General features: G+C 31.6%; 1 protein-coding gene across 1 annotated transcript; it reads right to left on the bottom strand.

Moving 5' to 3' along the window:
• Positions 1 to 1113: 1113 nt before the first annotated feature.
• On the bottom strand, positions 1114 to 24569 carry LOC139519459 (transient receptor potential cation channel subfamily M member-like 2). Its single transcript, XM_071311563.1, has 21 exons — positions 24486 to 24569; positions 22775 to 22993; positions 20725 to 20924; positions 20332 to 20470; positions 19249 to 19399; positions 17531 to 17642; positions 16453 to 16663; positions 15354 to 15619; positions 14713 to 14832; positions 13460 to 13516; positions 12692 to 12800; positions 11907 to 12017; positions 10928 to 11027; positions 9364 to 9595; positions 8648 to 8734; positions 6792 to 6923; positions 5783 to 6037; positions 5272 to 5467; positions 3490 to 3652; positions 2489 to 2652; positions 1114 to 1802 (listed from the first exon to the last, which is right to left on the bottom strand). The coding sequence occupies exons 2-21, from the start codon at positions 22944 to 22946 to the stop codon at positions 1705 to 1707; spliced, it is 3075 nt and encodes a 1024-aa protein (XP_071167664.1). The 5' UTR covers positions 22947 to 22993; positions 24486 to 24569; the 3' UTR covers positions 1114 to 1704.
• Positions 24570 to 24809: the final 240 nt, after the last annotated feature.

The raw sequence follows: 24809 nt of genomic DNA, 5'->3' as shown, positions 1-24809 counted from the left end.
GTTAAACCCCTCCGCATTTATGCGCCTGATCCCAAGACAGGAACCTCTTGCCTATAAATAAACTCATCATAGATATCAGGACTAAATTTTGTATATACGCCAGACGCGCGTTTCGTTTACAAAAGACTCATCAGTGACGCTCGAATCCAAAAAAAGTGAAAAATGGCCAAATAAAGTAAGAAGTTGAAGAGCATTAAAGTCATAAGAAACGAGTGACCAGTGAAAAATAATGTTCTTCCAATTCTTAAACCAATGCATACAAACATCATTAACTTAGTCTTCTGTGCTCGAATTTATAATTTTTTTCGTGTAAATTTCGTATAATCGTCAATTTTTTTTTCAATCGGTCAGTGTTGTGTGAAAATATGGCAGGTAATTAAAGTTCGTGTTTTGTAGCCGAAGTGTAACGATTGTCACCTGTTTGTCAACAATTGACGAAAAATAAACAAAAAAGCATGGAAATTGAGCACGTGTTTAATATGTAAATTCAGATAATAGTTTATTTTAAGGACATCCATGCGTATTGTGGTCACTGGAATTTTACAAGATGGGTCACACTGAGGTCACCTTGCATACGGAAAATATATCGGGGGAATTGCTTGCTGGAAGGAAGCAATTCAAATAAAGTAAACTTCTTCAAAATATGAATAAATTAAAGAATTTTCTTCAGAAAAAAGTATATGTACATAAGTTTTACAATGAAAACTATCCATTGAGTTATAAAAAACATATGCATTATTTTTTTTTCATTTAAGGTTTCTTATGACTTTAAGGACCAAAATTCCTAAAAATTTTTGCCAAATACAGCTAAGGTAATCTATTCCTGAGGTAGAAAGCTATGTTAGTCTTGTAGGATTTTTAATTTTAAATCATTTCTATAATTCGGAGTTTAGTATTACGTCCATTAACACTGAACTAGTACACATTTTTGTTAAGGGTCCAGCTGAACAACTCCTCCGTGTGATTGGTTTTCTCGATGAGTTTAAGACCCATTGGTGACCTTCGGCTGTTTTCTGTTCTTTGGTCGGATTGTTGTCTTTTTTACAAACTCCCCATTTCCATTCTCAGTTTTATTAATTACCAGTTAACATAAACATTTCTGATAAAACCAAATTTGAACAACATTTTATAACTAAAAAATATTTGCCACATATAACCACTTTTGTATAAACATTTTGTCAAACAATATTTTTTTGGGTACATTTTTTGTTTATATCTTCACTACAGGATCATTCCATACAACAATTATGGTAGATTGAAATAAAATAATAAATTGCGCATGTATATTGATTTTTGATTTATGAGGTTCACAGTTTCTAGTATCTTAGAGAACAATTTTAAAATGGTGTTTTAATAATTTAAAATGTTATGTGATGATGAAACTCTTTTTTCATAATGTAACAATGTATATTCTTAGGATTTTTTTTTGTTTTCGCATTTATTATTTTTTTTTAAATAGTTCTGTATTGATGTGAAATCGTTTTCAAAGGTAAAAATAACCTACCGCCTTATCAATTTGATTTAAGATATGGCGTCTTTAACATATATACATTATGGACGAAAACTTTCTTTAGAATATCACACTTGTACATAAATAGATAGACTTTCTATCTCACGTGAATACCCAATGTTTCTATTCTTAAACAGTAACTGTTGCTCAAATATTGCTTTCAAAACCACAGATATTCTTATGTTGTTGATGGTTTATATGCACCGTTCAACGCACATTGATTGTAATGTTCTTATATGTTCCAGTGATGCACGCTTCACTTCTTGTCTGTATTTGAGCGATTCATTATCAACTACAATGAATAGAACAAGTATATCATATTAATTGTTTTTATCATATTTACCCTAACGAAACATCATGAACATTTGACTATTTCATGAAGAATGTATAACGCAGGTGTTCCAACTTTTAAAGAATAGCTAAGGTATACAATCATCATGAAATAAAAATATCAAAGTAACATTAAAAAGTTAATCTAAATCGAAATACTAACTAAATGATGGTATGAAAATCAAAGTTTTATAACAAATGTTAATTTCATAGAGTAAATTTTTAAGTCGTAATACAAGATATTTTAAAGTGTATTTTGTTTAATTTTATTACGTGAAATTATAGAAAGAATTTAAGATATTAATGTTTCGGTATCGATGGTCATCGACATGGTGACACTCTTATAAAAATATGGAATCTGTTTGTCTTCAAGTGAAAAAGTACTAGACTTTGGTTCATCAATCAATTTTGAATACCTCGCTATATTCCATAGGTCAAAGAACGACACACCTTTTGGTGGTTTTTTTCATAGGTGCAAACAGTAAACGCAATCTGACAGTTTTCATTTTTCAAATCAGTATTTTTTAACCGTTTCAGTAGAACAATTGTTAATGAAATACATTTAAAAAATAAAATTTTTCGACAAATTAAACAATAATTATTATTTGAAAAAGTAATAAATGTTGAATGAATAAATTAACTTGATACCCTTATTGTGTTTGCATTTGCCACATATCCATAGCAACGTCATTATAGGTCGGAGTACAAGATTAAGGCCTGCCGGGAGTCTGATTTTGTAGTCCATTATGTAAGAATACCGTATATAGCGCCAGATTTTCTCTGAATTTGATTTCACTTTCTCAAAACGTGCACTGTAACAAAATAAGAAAAATATGACAATTTGTATATAGATAACATTTCGGTTCAGACTGAAGTGAAAATATTTAAATTACATTGACAAATAAATTTTAGCAAGGGATACTTACTTTTTGACATATTTAACATTGGTTTGTTTTACGAAACTTCAAAGCATATGCATGTTATGTGTTAAAATTTACAATTATAATTGATTTAACCATGTGGGTATATAGATATGTCAATAACACTTTATATTTTGTGCAAACTATTCGCTTTGCTAGATTTACCTTTAATAGGATTAGAGAGAACATTCAAGGAATAGCCAAATACACGTAAAGTCAACTTCCTTCCTTCAAAAATGTTTTTTTCATTCATCATAGGAGATTTAATGAAAAATAGCATAGAATCATTTCAATATCGAAGCGTTGACTGGCTTCTTACTACGCTATATTATATCTTTGGCGGCACAAATTGTCTGAACTTGTTATTCTTATTTATAATCAAGTCAAATGTACAAATTTAATTACCAAAATCTTCTTGTACAATACAAGTTTCTACGATTATACATTTGCTGCCTGTATAAATGCTTATAGTTATTATAGATTCCAAGTTAAAATAAAATGTATGCATAGTTGCAATTCTTATCGTTGATCCAGTTGATACTAACTCGAAATGTTTCATAAAAGAGCTGCTACAATGTATGTTTTGATAGAATGATATTTTGGTTTTTGTGCTACTTGTGTTTTGTTTCTATTAAGAAAAACTTTTTACCAGCATTTACCTATAAATATTTTAATTTGACCGTTTGAAAAGACAACACACTTTGTAGTATGTTTAACTAAATGCTTTACCTGAACAAAGCAATCACAAGATTTACTAACAGCAAGTTTGATAACAACATGTAGAAGGCTGCAATTACTAAAATTATCCAATCAGATTCAACACATTCTTCTATGGCGTGGCTATCTTTATAGTCGGATAAGTCTTTTGAACACGACTCTGTTTCATTTTCACCTACGTAAAAACAAAAAAGGAAAATAAATACAGTAAAAGTGTATAACATTCAATGCAGATGCGCTTAAGGTATACTGATATGTAAGCACTATGAAATAGAAGCAGTAGATACCAGAAGGTTATTCAAAGGAGTAGGTCCAGTAAGACCCCTTTTTGGCCCCAAAATATAGCAGTTTTACAAAATTGTTAAAATGTAAACCGTAAGTTATTCATTGGACAGTAAAATGCTTCTGCTACATACATTTGGGCTGATTTTGACAATACAATGCACATATATCGGGTACTAGAACCATTTAGTCATGCTAAATTACTGAAACCTTCACAATTCTAGCATATTTGTTAAATTTTAGACGGTTTTCGTGTAAAACGAAAGTGGCCGCATTCGTGTTCATCCTTAATATTGAAATGTAAGTTGTATTTTTTGATAATACATAACATATATAAAGGTTGAGGATCAACACGGATGCGGCCACTTTCATTTTTGACAAAAACCATCTGAAAAATGACATTTTTCGGCATATTTGGTAGATTTTTCGTATTTCAGCTTGAATCGGTGCGTTTTTTATGACTTAATCAGTTAAAATCTTTCACATGAACTGATTGATTCAAATAAAATAGACACTTAAGTGTTTAAAAAGTGGTCAAAATCATTCGTCAGATGAACATGAAATTTGAGGCCAAAATCGGTCCTTACCGGACCTTCTCCTTTCATAACACGAGATGCACTGAAAGTCTCATGGTATTAAAATTTGAATGATATTGGACGTATTACTCCAAACTTTTGTAGTTCTGGCAAAAAAAGGGAATCTAAATAAACTTTTTTTTTTTACAAAAAACATCTTTTATTGAGAACTTAAGAATTGTATTCAAATACAAACAGAAGCTTTACGATAAAGCTCACGCATAGACTCTTTTGAAGTAATCGTTTGCAGAAACATGAAATAGATTGAGCAAATGCTTTTCATAAAAGGAAACTATCTTTTATTGCAACTGTAGGCTGTATGAAATACATAACTTGCGGATTTCCCAGATCATGTACATTGTACAATGTATATATGCATAAAGGATTACTATATTGCATTACTATACTTGAACTATCAGATTTTCCTTGTGTTGGGATACATTAAAGAACTACTAAGAACAAATCTGATCGTTTGAAAACGCGGATCTAATTTGTGGAAAAGAGAACGGGTTTAAATTAATTAGAATATAGGTATAGTATATGTGTTTGGTTTGAATTCGAATGATAGTGGTATTAAAAGTATGAATACGCTTCATGTACCTAGTCAAGAATATGACAGTTTTTATCCATTTGTTTGATGCATTTGACCTTTTGATTTTGATTTTGCCATTTGATTAGGGGCTTTTCGCCTTGAATGTTCCTAGAAGTTCTGTACTTATTCTGATTTTTTATTCTTAATTATGAAAAAATTCAATGTCAAAAGGACAACACATAACAGTCAGCGAGGTTCATTATCTAAAGAAATATTTCACCAACTACTGTTTCCTTGATAAATATTTCCCTTCTTTGATTTGAGGTAAACATTATCAAGTAACGCACATAGTTCATACATTAAGCATTTTTTCTTCTAAATTTCACAGCTTATTTTTAGATTTACCTCGCAATTCATCTAATAATATTTCTCCATATAGTTGCCAATAAGGAAGGTTCAATATCCTCCATATTCTCCAGTATTCAACTCCATGTGATGACCACATGTCATTATGGTTTGGATACCTATTTGCATGGTACATTACCCCAACTGCCACCATAAACACAATCAAGATGACAAAGTAGCGAGCCAAGTCTCTCATCTTGAATTTGAAAAAGGCTCAAATATGTAATATTTATTCAGTAATCAAAAGTAGTGTGTAAATATAATGATCTTATCAAATAAAGTGCAAAAAATTAGAGATCAAATGTCGACAAGAGCTTTATCTAAACATCATTATGAAATATAAATTAATGCACATTCAACTTTGTGTTCAAATTGGTTTTGATTTCTACTTATCAGTAAGTGACTTGTGAACTATATTTACGTTTTGTATGAATTTATTGAAATAATGTTTAAATTAATGAAAAAATAAATTTATTTTTGACGCATAAGTATAAATATTACATTGACATACCATTTCTTTTATCAAGATTACATAGACTCCAACTTTCCTATAAATGAGGACGAAATGAAGAAACCTCATATAGACCATGAACAAGCTGAAACTGTAAATACGTCTTGCCCACTTAAGGTCAATGAAGCGCAATCCAATGGCAATAAATGTTGTTATGTATGATATTGTATCCAAAACGTTCCAGAAATCGCCTATGTATCTCCTAAATCTGTACCAATTATCTGTATTGGCATCTCGTCCCATCACTTTTGGAACCTATACATATATATAAACAGTTATTTTAGTCTTTAGTTTTCTATGTTGTGTCTTTTGTACTATTTTTTGTCTGTCTTTTTTTCTGATTTAGCCGTGGCGTTGTCAGTTTATTTTCGATCTATGAGTTTGACTGCCCTTTGGTATCTTACGCCCCGCCTTTATTGCAGTATATGGTAAAGAAAAACACTTTCATCTTTTTAACTTACTTATCTTATCGTCATTATGCTAACTAAAATTGTGCAATTCATATCCATGATTATCGCCTACAGAGCATCAATGTTCACCTTTCGAGAGTCACAATTAGTTTTCAGTATTTTAGCTTGTCTTTTTGTTTGACTTTTCGCTTTTGTGTCGATGGGATTTCTGTCTGTCTTTGACTTATGATGTTTTATGATTTTCATGTTCAAGTTAATGACTTTGTGTAATTATAAGTTTTTAAAGTAAATAAGATTATTATGCACTCTCTTTTCGTGATATTATAATGGCAAAAGCAGTGAATAAACTCATCATAAATACCAGGATTGGTAATTTTGTATTTGCACCAGATGCACGTTTCGTCTACAAAAGACTAATCAGTGACGCTTGAATAAAAACAAGTTAAAAAGGCCATATAACGTACGAAGTTGAAGAGCATTGAGGACGAAACAAAAATTGTGGAGACTTTCTTCAATTGAAAAAATTTGGTCGATGAACGTATTAATATGTTATCAAGTTAAAAATATGTTGCAAAAAGGCGTGTCAATAGATGTCTTACCACATACTCCTCAATAATATCTGCAAACATCCAGACGTAAACAAATCCCTCATACCAGGTTATTTCCTCGTAGCTTTTTACAGACGTTAGCAGGAAAGCACTATATATAACAAGAGCTGCCAGAAAAATCATCTGAAAGCAAAATATAACGCATTCCAAACGTTTTGATTATATATGAATAAACATATCTGAAGTTTTGGATTCCAACAGCATCGAGTAATTAAGTGTGTTTTTTGTTTTTGGTCTTCTGTTGTATATAGATTTTTTTTATCTGTTCGTCTTAAAGGGCGTTTATGAATCTTTTTGGTTTGGAATTTTCGTATGTTTGTGCTTTCAAGTTAAAAATGTGGATTTTTATTTTACCATTTTCCGTTCAACTTTGGTTTCGTTAGTTATTGCCAACTTGAAAGACGAAACCAAATGGAAATTGTGAAATCCAGAATAGATAAATGTAACCAATAAAAAAAGAAATAACCAGCCCAATGCCACTAATGGGTCTTCAACTAATCCAAAAGTTGACGCCAGACTAAATGCCGAAAAGTACAAATGAACCAAAACCAAATTGAAAAAAAATCAAAACACACACACACATGACTTACAAAGGCAGCGGGTTAGACATGTTTTGTTAGATTGGCCCTTCCCTTATACCTCTAGACAATGTTTAATCTCAGACACAAAGCCAAAAAATACATACTAAAATCTCCAGCTTCTAACATGCAGGCTCGATATAACTGATTGAAAGATTATGTCTTCATCAAATGAAAATCGACAATAATCGATAACCCTCCCGTTAGGAGTTTAGTAGCATGCCATCATGAATCATATGAGAAGAACATAGCTCGTATTATGCCAACAACTGTTTCCAAAATAAATGTGTTTATTCACTATTCAAAGATCCAATGACTGAATCAATCTTAATTCAAAAACAACAAAAAAAGGGCCATATTTAACGATATGACAACATCACGTCACTGTCATTAATTGGATTACATACCATATGAAGTGTAAAAATCATCTTTTTTTAATCTCCCGGTAGAGATATAGATATCTAAATCCAGGAAAGGGCATTTTTAGTTTTAACTTTTATTTAAAGTAATTTTAATATGTATATTGACATCCGATTCTGACTTTTAAGTTCCCATTTAATTAGGTAAGCCTTCTTTCTAAATGCGATAATGATGTAAAGTATATGGGGAACAGATTAGAAAAGTACAATATGAGCATGCAATTTATCAAAATTTTCCAATGAGTTTTGATTCTACAAAAGTAATCAATTCCGTTATATTCGAAAAAATTATTCGAAACAAGAAGTAACAGGTTTTGTTTGATACGAAAATAGGGCTATCATGGTTATTGTTATAAAAACAATATTCCTCAATATGTTTATTTGAATATCAACTTGTTTTTATTTTGAATTAAAAAAAAAGAAGCAAAGGATTTTAGTCCGCTTTTTCTCGTTTTATCAATTGTATACAGTAAAACTTGTTCTTCCACAGCATATTAAGTTGATTTTCAGACGTTGATATGCTGTTTACGTCAGCAGCGTTACTTCGTTTTAATCAAAACGATGTAATCCATTCAGAAATATCAAAATGAAGTATTGTGGTTTAGTATAAAAATTAAAAAAGAGATGAAACGTTTATATACTTCCTACACTCATTATTGAAAATTGTCTTATGTGTATTTACAGTTTCAAAACATTTATCACATGACCGATTTATTTGTAATCTACCTATTCATAATACGACAAAACTCTGTTTATGTCACTTCAATTGTTTATCATTAAATTATTAATCAGGGAAGCATATTGGAATAATATTCAATATAAAAGTATTCTTAAGTTCTTTGCTACTTACATAATTTATAACAAACTTTGTGAAAGGAGCTGCCAGGAATCTACAGATTGCTAATTTCCCGCCAATTTTTCTGAATCTAAATCCTTTCTAAAACAATAGAAGCACATGACAGCTTGACGGAAACATATTTAGTACAATTAAATAAATATCATCAAAAAATTATACAATGTAGGTAACTTTTCCTGTTTTTCTTTTTAATCATAAATAACAACTTTAGCGCTCGCGTATCTAACTGAGGGCCAGCAAACATGAAATCACTCATTTTGGTAACCAATGAGTTGCTTTTAAATTTCTCACAAAAGTTTGAAATATGAATTCCGTGTTCATTAAACGTATATATTCCAATTTTTATTCTGAGAAGTCACCATCAAGCGACGAGGAATATTATATTGTATATACTACATGTGATCATCCAATTATTTAATTGAAAATTATTCATTTACGAATAATCGCGTAGTCATAAATACTAATGAAATTATAGCTTTGGATAAGATACCTATATTTCATAGTTCACATTAAATGAAAAATACTAAAGCAGAGAACGATATTCAATGGCCAAGGAAAAAAAAAAGGATTTGCACTGGGAGATGTGTTTCTTACTACAAAATGATTTCCAAAATTTTACAAGAGCAAATAATTTGATAAGGGACTCTCCGCTTTGAATTTCCTCGGAGCTCAGTTTTTTGTGATTTTACTTTTTTTATACGAGTATTTACCTTTGCCGAAGCCCAGAAATTAGTGCCTAGTTTGTTATACCATATGGTGTTCAAACATCTTTGTGCACATGGCTGAGCTATAAAGTCATATAAATCGTTGTCATATGCACACTGCAGAGGGCTGATATGGATATCCCAGACACTGACCTCAGTGGTCATCAATTCCATAGCTTCCTTTGGATGATCTTTGTACAAAGTGGACTGCATCTCCAAGGATCGACGTTCAAATACTCTGAAATTAATGTTATGTATATGTAAATATAGATATGTATTAAGTTTATACACTTTGAACAAGCATTTGTCAGCTGGTCATAGAAACCTTTTGGAATAGGAAGGGTCATTATAGATGGAATACCACGGACATTCATAAACGTCATCCTATAATAAAATGAAATACAGAGTTATACATGAAGGAAAGCCAAGCGAGTGATTTGATGTCAAAGCTGGAGTAAAACAAGCCGGCATGCTTTCGACGTTGTTTTCTTTGTAATATACTACATTATAAAAGAATCAACTGAAGGGATAAAAAATAGAATCCAATGGACGATATGACAACCACTTAAAACATGTTTTTTTTGCGGATGATATAGCAATCACATCCAGTGCAAAACACAATTCCCAGAAAAAAATCCATTCCTTTTTTAGGAGGTGGAGTGTACTTATTTCGGATTAAGAATTGACAATAAAGAAGTCGATACAGACGCTGATGTTAAATCAAGAATCGCTAAAGCCAGAGTCATCTTTCACATTTTACGGAAAGTATGTAGTGCCTAAAGAAACAAACAAACAATTATTCAACTCAAATGTAAAATATTTATTCTAGGACGGAGCAGAAACATAGAGAAAACTCAAACAATGTTGTCAAGACTCAAATTGTACATTAACTACTACTTTGGGAAAATCATGATCATCATCAGATGGTTTGACAAGGAAAGAAAGATGACCTACTGGTATATGATGAAAAGCTGATCTAGAAGCTTTTAACATTCAAATCAAGAATAAAAGACAATAAATAGACAGAAAACAGAAAAAACATTATTACAAAAACAAAAAAACGTAACCGAAGAAGACGAAGAAACACCAGACGCAGTGACACAGAATTTGGAATGAAACAACAGGAACATAATTTGAACGCTTTTAAATAAAATAAGCGCTTGACAGATTTAGATGGAGGTAGTTTTGTCAATGGTATATTCTCCCCGTAGGAGCTAAGAGACTAAGTAAATATAGATACTTTAATCAACAACTTGAGTTAAAATAAGAGCAGCACTGTCTATTTATTCATGTTAAATTATGAAATGAAGCAATTTTTTGGGGTGTCAGTATGAGCTTTAAATTATTATTGATTATAGCAAAGTTGTTGTGGGTGATACAGTCGTGCAAGATATAGTTTCAAATGATATACATCAAAAACACTATTTTGTGTTGTGGTTTTGTTGGGGTTTTTTTGCGGTTGAAGTTTCATATATCTTAACTTGTTTTAAATCTATTTTTCATTTTATTGACTATCATTTTTTTTCATATTCTTGTCAGCTTTTAAAAATATAAAATATAAAGGACTTGCCTTGCATGTTCCATTAGATCCTCAAAGACGGACTGGTCTGCGTTTTCCTTTGCACTGGACGCCATTTTTTTCAAAATACCAGTTGCTAACAGAGAGGTCACTGCAATCCAAATTGTTTATTCAATGTTCAGCCTCATGTATAACAAACAATCAAATCAAATGAAACAACGTGCATGTTTATATTGACCAGAAACAATGTAGAATCCAGACGCGATAACAGTCATCTTATTGCTAAAACGCAATGAATATATTCCCTCTGTATTTTGGTCTTAATCTGATATTGGCAACTAATTGTCCAAAGAAACAAACAAAAAGGATAAGTGAGTTGTTAGGTGCTTCTTGGTGTTCATAGAACACAGTGAAGCAAGTCATAATGATGACGACTTTAGATGTTGCCCCACGTTTTATATTCTCTCGTTCAAAAATACTATCCCTTTTGAGCTGTGATACATTGAAGACATAAAATGTTTCATAGAATTTAGAAATTGCAATTTGATTCCTGCATTTTAAGTAAAGAAATACAGATAGGAATTGTTCCATTCATGAAAACAAAACCCAGTTTTATAATTGATTTTATGAGTGTTTGCTTAACGTCCAGATTCATATATTTTATTCATGTTCAGGCAGATTTTTACAGATACTAGCCATAGTGTTACACTAGTAATTTTGGGGTCCTTTATAGCTTGTTAGTTGGTGTGAACCAAGGCTCCGTATTGAAGGCCGTACCTTGACCTATAATGGTTTACTTTTATAAATTGCTATTTGGATGGAGAGTTGTCTCATTGGCACTCATACCACATCTTCCTATATTTATATAGGATGAATATTAAGACCTTTCATTTGACTTCAAGTATGCTTTTGTATTTACAGACTGATACGAGGACAAGAAGTTTTCATCGTATTTTTATACATTAGAAAGACTCATTTTCTAAATATTTCATGCTTAGACTTTGACAATTTGTAACCTTTATAAACATACATAGCTGATCATCACATGCTTTCCAGAACATTGTCGCCAACTTTGGTCTATGTGCAAATAATGACCATATCAATAAGTCATGAAAAATTGCTTCTTTATATTCTCCGTGGACTGAAATTAAAATAAACAGGATAATTGATTACCATGTGATAAAATTAGTAATTAGCACTGAAAGGCTTTTATGATTTGGAATAGTAATAACCTTTACGGGTATATTAACATAGTATGTTTATATACCAACTATTACCAAGAAGCGAATACAAAAAAAAATGCAAAGAAAGACTTCTTGAAAATTCGGAAACTTGTCAACAGTCAATCAATGTTGGCAACACGGTTAATCTGACAATGCCATATTTTTGTTTATTTTTGGTTGTTTTTATGTCAGGTATTTTCTCACATTTTTCCTTTTCATATAGTTGTAGTTCAAAACTGCTAGTAACATAAATTTCTGAAACTAACGCATCACAGATTGTTGGATTCAATTTATACATAAAGTGATGTAAACATTCGTTGTGTATTGCATACTGTTGTTTGTCTGTTCTCTTTTAGCCAAGACGTTGTCAATCTAAAAAAGAAAATGTGGTATGATTGCCAATGAATCAAATCTCCACAAGAGACCAAAATGACACAGAAATTAGCAGTCAGTTTATTTTCGACATATGCGTTTGAAAGTCCCTTTGGTTTGTATCTTTTGCCTCTTTTAAATTCTTCTAAACAATTCATCACATCCTTTCTCTACACTACATTATCTCCCAAAGATAAATATCAACGATAGTATAGTTTACCTCTTGGATAATGAAGAAATGTTGCACAAATGCTTCGAGCAGAATCTATGCACAAATGACCATTATCGTCGTCATCTTCATCAAAAAGAATCCTTGATCCACTTTTCATCTAGAAAAGGAAACTAAAAGCGTTTTACATTCCACCAAAATAGCAAATATTCTTTTTAACAATAATACAAAATTTACATACTGATGTACAATAAAAATAGAATTTGCTTATAAGTTTGCTATGTAACTCAGATTGACAACCAAAAACTACGAATAATAAAAAGAAAAGGGAAATGACAATAGGACATTTTTTGAACGTATAAATCGAAGACAACGCGACAACGTTATGGAAAATTAAAAATAAAACATCGAAAATATAAATCCACAAAATATACATAGAACAATAACAATTGAGCAATACGAACTCAACAAAATATCGTGGATAAACTTTGGTGATAAGTTTATTCGGTGTTGCTACAATAAATATAAAAAAAAACCGGGAAAGTATTTTAGACAACTCTTATCCCTTCCAAAGTTTAATTGAAGCCAACACAGTTTGTGTTATTGCTATGGAATATCTGTGTTGTGAGTTTATTTTTCGATTTATGAGTTTGAATGTTCCTCTAGTACATTTGCCACTTTTTTCAAAGGTTTTTTGTTTAAACTGGAGAGTTTTATTCATAAGATATAGCAAAATAAACTGATCTGAAAATTCACAAAGTTTGAAATTCAACTGCTATATAAAAATAGAAACTTTAAGTTTTATCATTAGTTAATTACCTTAATTACGGAGTAAAGATGCTGACAGTCGTGTTCACAAAGTTTGCATTTTACTGTCTACAAAATAGAAATGATGATTGACAAATGACTTCAGTAACAAACTGAATAAACAAAAATTAAGTTCTTAATACACTGATGCCCAACACCTCTATCATTTTCTATGGCCAGTAGACCCTGAAATTGAGGTCAAAAATTGTAATTAGGCATAAAAATTATAGATTATACCATAGGGAACATGAATATAAATTTTTCAAGTTGATTGAAAATAAAAACTACCTTGACCAAAAAACTTAGTCTGAAACGTGACAAACGGACGAATTTACAGATTGATGAATTTACGGACGAAAAACATAATGCGCCTAGGTGGGCATAAAAAATCCCTTTTAATTCTTAGATAATTTTAGAAATGCACATTTCTGATAATATGAAATGTAAAAACGTATGATATTATTTTCTTTAATGTACACGTGTGTATCGCGTGGTTTAAAATTAGTTTTATTTCCAATATGATGGTAACGGATAATGCAAAAATGCGCAACAAAGTTACTTGTGATGTCAATATGACATCATGCAAATGTTGAAATTGTCATATTAAACATGAATTTACAAAATAGATATGAGTCAAGACTTCAGCAAAAACTGTATTATGAATACATTGACGCTATATGTGTTAAGGCAAAGAGTTTGCTCATATCTAATCATACCTAAATAGGCTTTTATGGCAGTTTTGAAGTTTTGCAATAAATTGAAGTGTAGATGAGGTTCATAGAGTTTTCTGTTTACATCCCAGTACTGTTCTGTTGTCTAATTTTTAATCATATCACATCTCCTTGTTTTATAAACAAACAAAGAATAACAAATCAAAGATAAAGAAAAGTATATCATTTTTTTTTCTTTTTCAGTGAATTCTCCCATTTGTTACCATTTTTAAATAGATTACAGAACAATTAAAGACATTTTTAATGACAGAATAGAGAGAGTATTAAAAAATCAAATCAAAAATCAAATTCTTTATCATATTCCAAATAAGTTTTTGGGGGTTCTGAATGTCTGTAATGCTGTCTTTGTCAACCATTTTCAAGGCTGAATTTGATTATATGGCTACTTTCTATAATGTGGTCAAATCTGACATCCTCATCATTGATTTACTATTTAGACACAGTATCACAAGGTTGCATTATTTGTTTGATCATGTCTCGAATACAGGAGTCAAAATATTTTTAAGACAGACGTATTACGAACATAAACAATACCTCCGCGTAAAGATGTGGGAAACACCTTGTGTCAAACTGTACATCGTGTTCTTGAAGTAAGACAGTAACATAGTCTAGTTTATCTGCTTCAATGGCTTTCTCTAATAGGTAAGTTAGATTCTGAAATGAAAAGTATGAGTACTCGTCATTCTTCAATTGCTTTCTATAACAGATACGTTAAATTCTGACTTTAAATAAGGCGTAAAGATATAGTTTCTAATTTGTAAGTCGGCATTACGTATGGCGCTAACAAACATGTTTAACCCAGTCACATTCTATAAGTACCTGCCCCTAGTCTGGAGCTTGTAGTTCAGTGGTTGTCATTGGGTTATGTCTGTTATATTGTTTTACGCAAAATATTACGTTACAATCTGCACATTTGTTTTTGATTTGATACTGTCATTATTTAAATATGATGATCAATTTGTGTTTAAATGTATAGCTAACTTTACCGGAATCCTACATGGCAATGTGAACTTGAGGCAGATATATAAGGATCTTATATTGATACGCTCTCAAAAGTTTTTTTATATTTAAGTAAGGCTCACAAGTTATTTTGACAATCGTCCATAAAACCAATTATATTTCAGAAAAAAAATAACATACGCACGGATGTCTTAGGTAAGAAATTGATTATTCACCTCGCGACACAATTTTTCGTCTTCCTTAAATTTTAGCTGAATAAGTTGATATGCAATGAAAAAGTATAACGGAAATGATGATGGGTTTAACCACGTCTTTACTCCAATTGGGTTTAGTGTTTTTGATCTGGAAAAAGCAGGGGTTGCAAGTTCTTCAGCTAATGGTACCGGGGAGCCTGTGTCCCGATTATTCGTCATAGGTGCAAGAAAATTTGACTTTCTCTTCAATTTTTCTGTTGAACTATCTGGTTCAATTTCCTCAAAATCTGTAAAAAAAAAAAAATAACAGTAAATAATCATTCATATTATTGATTTTAGTTATATGAAAGATTCTTTCTGGATTTCTTAACTTTTACTTGTTGTGTTAGACTTCAATTTCAGTGACTATTCGCAAAATATTATTCGGTTAAAGAAGAGATAACAGATGTATTTTTATAAAATAAAACCATTTTTCTTAGACACATAATTATAATAAATTGGCATTGACCTTGGACTAATTTTTACCAAATCCGAGTACTCTCAGATTTGTACTTAAATTTTGTGTCTGAAATGGTTTTGCTAGTTATTTTTGTGCTTTATTTCGATCTACAGGCTAAAGCACTTTATAACCGTTTTCATAGTTTGTTCTTTTTATTTGCTGTTACACCACTATTTCCAGTTAGGGGAATGTTTCGACGCTCGGAAACATATTTATCCTGCAAAATTCGATGTGTCCTTGCCCCAACTCAGGAATTTGTGATCAGCGGTTGTCGTTTGTTGCTTTGTGTCATATTTGGCTTACTTTTTTCTTTTTCATAAAAAAAAACGTTAGTTCTCTCGTTTGAATTGTTGTACATTAGTCATTTTGGGGTCTTTAATAGCTTGCTAATAAAGCTGCTTTCGACTACATCATTAAGTCTCTAGTGGAGACTTTTAATTAGCAATTATTCTGGCAACTTTATTGGGTTTATATGATTGTTTTCTTTTTAAACATTTAAAACTGTCCAACATTGCATTGACACAATTATGGATATAGTTGTGTGATCTTTGATAACACATTAAACTGCTATTATATAAACCATTGTGGATAATCATTTATATACAAAGGGTGGACAATTACTTGCGATCTCTTTCAAGTTTGGTATTGGGTATTTTTCATTTTGAATTCTTGATCTGTTTCCTGTCTGTTTCATGGCATCTATGTTTATTGGACTTGGTGTGTTCGGTAGACTATTGTTTGTTGTCCCTATAGACCAAGCTCGTAATATTGCATCTGTAGTTGTGTCAGATAGAGAACGTTGCGTCGGGTCTTTAATGTCAAATATGGATATCTGAAACAAACATGATATAGAAGAAAAAAATCACAAAAATACCGAGACTCCGAGGAAAATTCAAAACAGAAAGTTTCTATTCAAATTGCAAAATCAAAGGCTCAATCACATCAAACGAACGAATAACAAATGTCATAATCCTGACATTAAACAGGAATCACCGTATGTAGGAAATGGTGGTTTTAAAACTAGTTTTATAGCTAGCTTAACCTCTCACTTATTTGACAGTCGCATGAAATTCTATTATATTGCCAACGATGTGAATGTGCACAAAACAACCTGTGTTGATAGGTAAAAAACAAATATGTTCCACAGAAAAACAAAATAAAATGTCATATTGACAAAGTACATAAGTCAAAATGAAAATAGAATGCTTGAATATAGATGTAAATTGCTTTTCTACATTGTTTCACAATTGAAGCATATAGGAATATTGCCGTTGTTATTTAATAGTCCGTTTCTATGTATGTTGGCGTTCGTTTTTGTAGCAGTACAGTGTTTTTATTGTTCCGTTGTATTTATTTGGTAGTTTTGGTTTGAGGCCCTGTTTTTTTTGTTTGAAGCAAATCGATTCATGACTATTGAACAGCTGTATTCTACTATTGTCTGTTTGTATATGTTGCAATTTCGATACAAAACAGTCTCTTTGAAATTACAGTAGAGCTGTCGTTTAAAAAAATTCAAGACTAAAATGTTTGCTTGTGCATAATTTAAAATAAGGGCAATATCCGTACATATTTGTAATTGCATGTATTTTGTAGATATTTGCTGACATGGATATACAAAGGCGACAATAGTAAACCAATGTAAAGCAGACATTTGTGGTTTATTAACTTTATAGAACAAATTATGATAAAATTATGTTACCATATGACCTTGGCGTTGAATGCTCTTCATTAATAATTCTATATTCATGAGATCATCTTGATGTGTGTATGTACCGAGCAAAAGTGGTGCTGTACTCTTTAATACATCCTCACTGAAAACGGCGAAACATTAAACAAGTGCAATTTTCCAATAAAAAGCCTATATTGAAATCTATATGAAAATAAAACACATGAATTGTTCAGTTTTTAAAACCTAAATACTTTTAAAGTTTTCAATTCATCTGATTGGAGAATTAAGCATTCTTAAACAAATATATAACGGGTTAACACAATGATATGGCCATGTGTACATGTAGTAAGAACATTACGGTATTTTGTACACATATATAACCAAAATGACATTGATTGGATCTTTCAGTATCAAACTAAACGTGGAAGGTTAGAAGTGCATCAAATTAAAAGACTTGTTTTCCGTCGAAGAAATGTTGAATTTACAGTAAATAAACTCATTACAAATACCAGGATTAAAATTTCATATTTACGCCAGACGCGCGTTTCGTTTACAAAAGACTCAGCAGTGACGTCGGAATAAAAGTTTAAAAGGCCAAATAAAGTACGAAGTTGAAGAGCATTGAGGACCAAAATTCTCAAACGTTTTGCCAATACAGCTAAAGTAATTCTATTCCCGAGGTAGAAAAGCCTTAGTATTTCAAAGTTTTTTTAACACTTAATTTATAATTATGAACATATCAATGATAACTCAAGTCATCACAGTGGCATTGACCAAGTGGTTGTAAATAAACTCGTCATAAATACCAGGATTGAAATTTTATATTAACGCCAGACCCTTTGGTTAAAACTTAAATTCATAACCAAAAACGCGACATTTCGTCAAAATAATGTAACTGATTAGTGTTTCAGATGGATGAATAGATCATACTTTATTCTCTAAAACAAATTAACAAATGTACAGAGAATAAACATTATAATCTAACATACAATGATTAAGGGGATACATGGAGTATATTTATACAAAAACAATACAAAAAAAGAAAACAAATAACACAATGTAGAACAATAAAACAAAAACATATTAATAAAAGTACAATAATTTTCAATGATTCCAGGCATAATTCACAAAATTCAGGTGGTTTAATCTTATGCTCATATCAAATGTGTACATGTTTAATTGAATATGTCCACTTTTCATATACAATGATGTAAATATGTAAGTTTAAGAGGAAAGTTGTTGCCGGAAACGATTTTTTTTTCAAGGTTAGCGGTTGTAAAATTTCTTAAGAAATACCTGGATTTTAATTGAGTACATAAGACTCTGATTTCATCTACAAGTCCTCGAATCAAAACAGTTGCAAGGTAAATTAAATTACGTAGCATACGATTTCGCCTCTGGTTTGATATGATATACGTGTTACCCAGTCTTCAGTTTCTTATGTTTCGTTTTGTGTACTGATGTTTGTCTTTTAGTCGTATTTTCGTTTTTTGTCATTTTGTTTTCGATTTATGAGTTCAAACGTCCCTGTACTATATTTTGTCTTTCATTTGAAGAGTATTAAAATTTATATGGTGTTTCAAATATGGCCTTTAATAACAATTGGAAATAATTGAACACTTTTTTTATAATGTTGTCAACTGCACTTCTATATTTTTTCACTTAAATGTTTGGCGTAACGGTGACGATAAAAGTTAGGAAAACACTTGGGTAAATTGTAAATAGAATTTGACAGACTCAATATTTACCCGTATATAAGATACTCTGATATAACATCTGCAGCCTTCCCAGAACCTTTAATGATAACTACAGGTATTCCCTGTTGGAGAATCTGATCTACATGTCTGATTGTCTTTATATCTCCCTCTGCTACAATCACTATAACTGGAATCCTGATAGCTGCAATACATCACAGTATTAAAACGGAGAATGTACTATGGTGAGTTTATTTACAACCACTGGGTCGATGCCACCTCTGGTGGGGTTTTAATTCCCAGAGGGTATCACCAGCCCAGTAGGCAGAACCTCAGTGCTGACATGAACTATCATTGATATGGTCATATTTGTAAATTAACTGTTTACAAAATGCTTGAATTTTTGAAATACTACGGCATTTTTACTTCAGGAAAAGATTACCTTAGCTGTATTTGGCAAAACTTTTAGGAATTTTGGTCCTCAATGCTCTTTAACTTCGTACTTTATTTGGCCTTTTTAACTTATTTTTTCGATTCGAGCGTCACTGATGAGTCATATGTAGAAGAAACGCGCGTCTGGTGTAACTACAAAATGTATTCCTGGTATCTATGACGAGTTTAATTTTACCAACTTTAAGAGGTAAACACAGGAACAGCAGGAACATTGAAGTGCATTAAAAACAAACGCAAACATACATATAAACGATCTATTTGATAACAACTGTCATATTCCTGACTTGGTACAGGAAATTCAATACATAACCAGAAATATTGTGGTGGATTGAACTGGTTTGATTACTCGCCAAACCTCTCGCTTTATGACAATGTTAAAAAAATAGTTCACTAAAATGACAACACTACATAAATGAAACACACGCACATTCATCCCAGAGAAACGCACACACAAATGATATAATAGTCGACACAATAAGCGAACTGCAGAACAACAACGAACATATTCCATCAACGACAAACATTTAGTAAGAGGCTACAGTAGTTATAACGATTTTCAAAACTCGTCAATCCATTTTGAAATTTATTCTGAGGTAAATTAATTTTGTTTACATGAAACTCACAATTTATGATTAGCACATCAAGAAAAGCATGAAGGTGAATTGATTATAACTAAATATTTACTGAGATCCTTTTGCAGCTTCATAATTTTCACCCTTTCATGTCCAATTTTCTTCAGTAGATTTGTATGAACATCTGCAAATTTGTCATCAGCTATCTCAAAATGTTTGTCGAATTTATCGCTTTGTATACTGGAATCTAACTGCAAGAAATATTTTTTATTTAATATGTCAATATCAGTATACACGTATCGTTGTCAATGAGAGATAATATTATGCTTCCAAGCCTATTTAACATTTTACACATTAAAAAGGAACGCTTAAATTTGCTTTCCCCTGACCCGGCTTACTGAATATATACAAATAAATACGAAAGTAATGCAAACAAAAGCTACATGTCAGTTGGGAGAAAAGCTATATATATAGTATTAGGAAACTATATGAGGTTGCTACTCACAGACTGTCGTTTTTCAGTGGACTGTATAGCTATAAGTTTAATATTAGCTCTGTTTACATTTTTCCAGATATCGAAATGTTTGATTCTGTTCGATCTGTCATCTGGAATCCTCTGTCCTGTCATCACCCTGTAGTTTTTTACTGCTTTTCTTACAGTCTCACTCAGTTTTCCTTTTCCGCCTTTGTGAAAGATCCAACATTCTGAAATTAGTGTATTTGAGAGTGTTACTCCAGTAAACCATGTGTTTCATAGTATATTGCAAATCCGCTGCAAAACGTTTCCGTCTCATTTACAAAATTTGGAATTTTTGAAATACTAAGGCTTTTCTACCTCAGGCATAGATAACCTTAGCTTGATTTGGCAAAACATTTAAGAATTTTGGTCCTCAATGCTCTTCAACTTCGTACTTTGTTTGGCCTTTTTAACTTTTTTGGATTCGAGCGTCTTTCGTAGACGAAACGCGCGTCTGGCGTATATACAAAATTTAGTACTGGTATCTGAGATGAGTTTATTTACAACTACTGGGTCGATGCCACTGCTGGTGGAGATTTATTTCGCCGAGAGTATCAACAGCCCAGTAGACAGCACTATTGTGCTGACATGAATTATCATTGATATGGTTATATTTATAAATTAACTGTTTACAAAATTTGGAATTTTTGAAATACTAAGGCTTTTCTACCTTAGGCATAGATAACCTTAGCTGGATTTGGCAAAACATTTAGGAATTTTGGTCCTCAATGCTCTTCAACTTTGTACTTTATTTGGCCTTTTTAACTTTTTTGGATTCGAGCGTCACTGATGAGTCTTTTGTAGACGAAACGCACGTCTGGCGTATATACAAAATTTAGTCCTGGTATCTATGATGAGTTTATTTACAACCACTGGGTCGATGACACTGCTGGTAGAGTTTTATGTCCCCGAGGGTATCACCAGCCCAGTAGTCAGCACATTTGTGTTGTGTTGACATGAATTATCATTGATACGGTTATATTTATAAATTAACTGTTTACAAAATTTAGATTTTTTGAAATACTAAGGCTTTTCTACCTCAGCCATAGATAACCTTAGCTGGATTTGGCAAAACATTTAGGAATTTTGGTCCTCAATGCTCTTCAACTTCGTTCTTTATTTGGCCTTTTTAACTTTTTTGGATTTGAGCGTCACTGATGAGTCTTTTGTAGACGAAACGCGCGTCTGGCGTATATACAAAATTTAGTCCTGGTATCTATGATGAGTTTATTTACAACCACTGGGTCGATGCCACTGCTGGTGGAGATTTATTCCCCCGAGTGTATCACCAGCCCAGTCGTCAGCACTTTTGTGTTGTGTTGAAATGAATTATCATTGATACGGTTATATTTATAAATTAACTGTTTACAAAATTTAGATTTTTTGAAATACTAAGGCTTTTCTACCTCAGCCATAGATAACCTTAGCTGGATTTGGCAAAACATTTAGGAATTTTGGTCCTCAATGCTCTTCAACTTCGTACTTTATTTGGCCTTAATTTTCGGGGATTCAAGCGTCACTGATGAGTCTTTTGTAGACGAAACGTGCGTCTGGTGTATATACAAAATTTAGTCGTGGTATTTATGATGAGTTTATTTACATTTAACCCTTTCTCTCCAAACAAACTAGACTTATCACTGGGTATGTTCTTACATACGCAACAAGACGGTTGTCCTATTTGGAGTTGTTTGTCTTTTTGTCGTTTTCCCTTTTTTGCCTTGACATTTTCAGTTTGTTTATGAGTTATGAGTTTGGGTGTCCCTTATTCTATCTTTTGGATTTCTTTTACTCATTACATGAATATGAAAATTCTTTAACTGTTAAAGAATGTTGCGTGTCGCATAGTTTTGTGTGTGTGTGTGTGTGTGTGTGTGTGTGTGTGTGTGTGTGTGTGTGTGTGTGTTTATTAGTCTTATTGTCAAATGAAGCTTATACTCTTCTTCTTTAGTTAAGGAAACCAAGATGTTAAAAAACAATGTTTAAGGAAATTAAATGGCTGACTCCTGCGAGTAAAATTGCAGCGTTATTAGTGAATTACCTTTTGCTCCTTTAGCTGTATCTATCAAACTACTCTGGAATCCTGATTTCTCCCAAGTGCTGGGGACAATACTAGTAGTATCTCCAATGACAGATATAACAAACCAGGGCTTTGTTTTACCATCTTCAGAACACTGCCTCCATATAGAATCAACATTATTCGTTTCGGTCATGTCTATGTTGTGCTTGGCATTTCACATCTTCAGAATTGTGCTGTACTCTACACATTGAATTTTTCACAAGTAAAATAAATATTATGCATGTTTGAAGATTAATAAAAAGATTGAAAGCGTTGTTTTTTTGTTCTAATTTTGTGTCAGGTGTACCGTGATCTTGTCTTACATTTACCAGGTATGTTGCCTACTTTCTATAATGACTGGAGTTTTTAATGACCTTCACTGGCTATACATCCCTCGAAATGGACCTACTTAAGTCATCAGTTATTCAGTAAAAATAAAATAACACTAGGGATTACTTGATGGACCACTTTCCTGTTTCTAAAGCATATACCGTTATTCGTTTAAGTACAGGTAGCAATACACAGTTAGGAAAAAAACTTAAAATTGACACTCAAAATTTTTAAACACCCTCTTTCCCCTCCTGTCTAACAAAGAAGGCTTTATATGTGTGTTATGCATGTATATACTTATAGAAAGAGAATCTTCCATAGATTTGATTTCTAATGGTCATAAGGGTGAAATATAATCCGTCTTGGGTGTAACCATGTCAACAATCTGCATTTCTTAGATACAAAATATAGCAAAAAAGGGGGGGGGGGGGTGAACATGTCACAAAAGTCTCCAAAATTTGGTCTAAAGGAAAATTTCAATCAATTACAGTGATACCTTCCCTGAATCCATAGGTTTATATCTATCAAGTGGTCCCAAAAAAATCATATGCTTATCTGCTCGTTTTTCCATAAAATTGAATTGAAAAGATCGAGCGCAAAATCTTTGTTGATAAACACTACAATAATGTATGGACCTATGAACGGTACGGATAGGAAAATACGGACTGTCAATCATATAAATGGCCTATAAAACATGTTAAAAACAATCTTAATGTTCATATAAACCCACTTAGAAGGCTATATTATTCTTCAATTATCTAAAAATCAATTTTATTGTACAAAAACTTTCATATTTAAAAAATTCACAGGGGCCATAATGCGAAAATAAACTTCTAACTGTGTATTGCTACCACAGGAATAAGTCTGATATTAAAGGAACACAATTGGTGCCCATATGAATACCTAAAACTATATTGCCTAAACGTACATAAATGCTGTCAAGGAGGTAATTTGCGGCTTTAATAATCTCAACGCACATCCAGTTAGTAAATCTAGTATATTTACATTTAAGTTCGCCATTTTTTTTTTGGGGGGGGGGGGGTAGTTGTTTTTCAATCTGTATTTTTTTTTACAATTAATGAAATCCCTAATAAAGTAAATTCACCACACCTAAAATAAAGGAGGAGCTGGCAACGAATTGTAATTTCGTTTACGATTAAATACAAACACAAAATAAGAAAAGAAAAGAAGGCCGTTATTAACTCGATTCTTTATGAGATAATAACAAATAGAACCGTAGTTCCTGTAAATATAATATTAAGTCACCATCTTTAATTCTCTTTGACAGACCCTCAGCTGAAAATTAACTTATTCGGATATAAAACAAATGTATTGATATATTAATTCAAACATATTCGCTTACCTTATTATTGGAAATTCATGGTGTTTATGGTATACCAAAGACGAAATTTTTAAACTTCCTTTTGTATCGTATTACAACCGATTCAATATATTCATTCTACCAATAATTAACCATTGTTAACATTAGTATTATAAGTAATGTATGAAATTGAATAGCACAATATCTACATAGTGCATATACCATGTATATTAAACAGTACAAAAGAGTTAATTTTGAAAATAATTTGTGTACGAAATAATACCGCGCTGAAGTACGTTCATTATTCATTTTTCATTATTCAAAATTCAATAATAAATAATGAAATAGTTCACTATTCACTATTCA

Source organism: Mytilus edulis, chromosome 4 (genome assembly GCF_963676685.1).
Source record: "Mytilus edulis chromosome 4, xbMytEdul2.2, whole genome shotgun sequence".
Lineage (NCBI taxonomy): Eukaryota > Metazoa > Mollusca > Bivalvia > Mytilida > Mytilidae > Mytilus > Mytilus edulis.
This window is presented reverse-complemented; position numbering and strand designations above follow the sequence as displayed.

What these genes read in the sequence shown, in the direction of transcription:
- LOC139519459 (XM_071311563.1), bottom strand. Translation starts at nt 22,946, where the DNA reads ATGACCGAAACGAATAATGTTGATTCTATATGGAGGCAGTGTTCTGAA. An exon ending in AAACTTGAAAGAGATCGCAA is followed by an intron (nt 15,620 to 16,452) that starts GTAATTGTCCAC and finishes TTTTTTTTACAG; the next exon opens with ATTTTGAGGAAATTGAACCA. An exon ending in ATATTATTGAGGAGTATGTG is followed by an intron (nt 6,038 to 6,791) that starts GTAAGACATCTA and finishes ATATATGTATAG; the next exon opens with GTTCCAAAAGTGATGGGACG.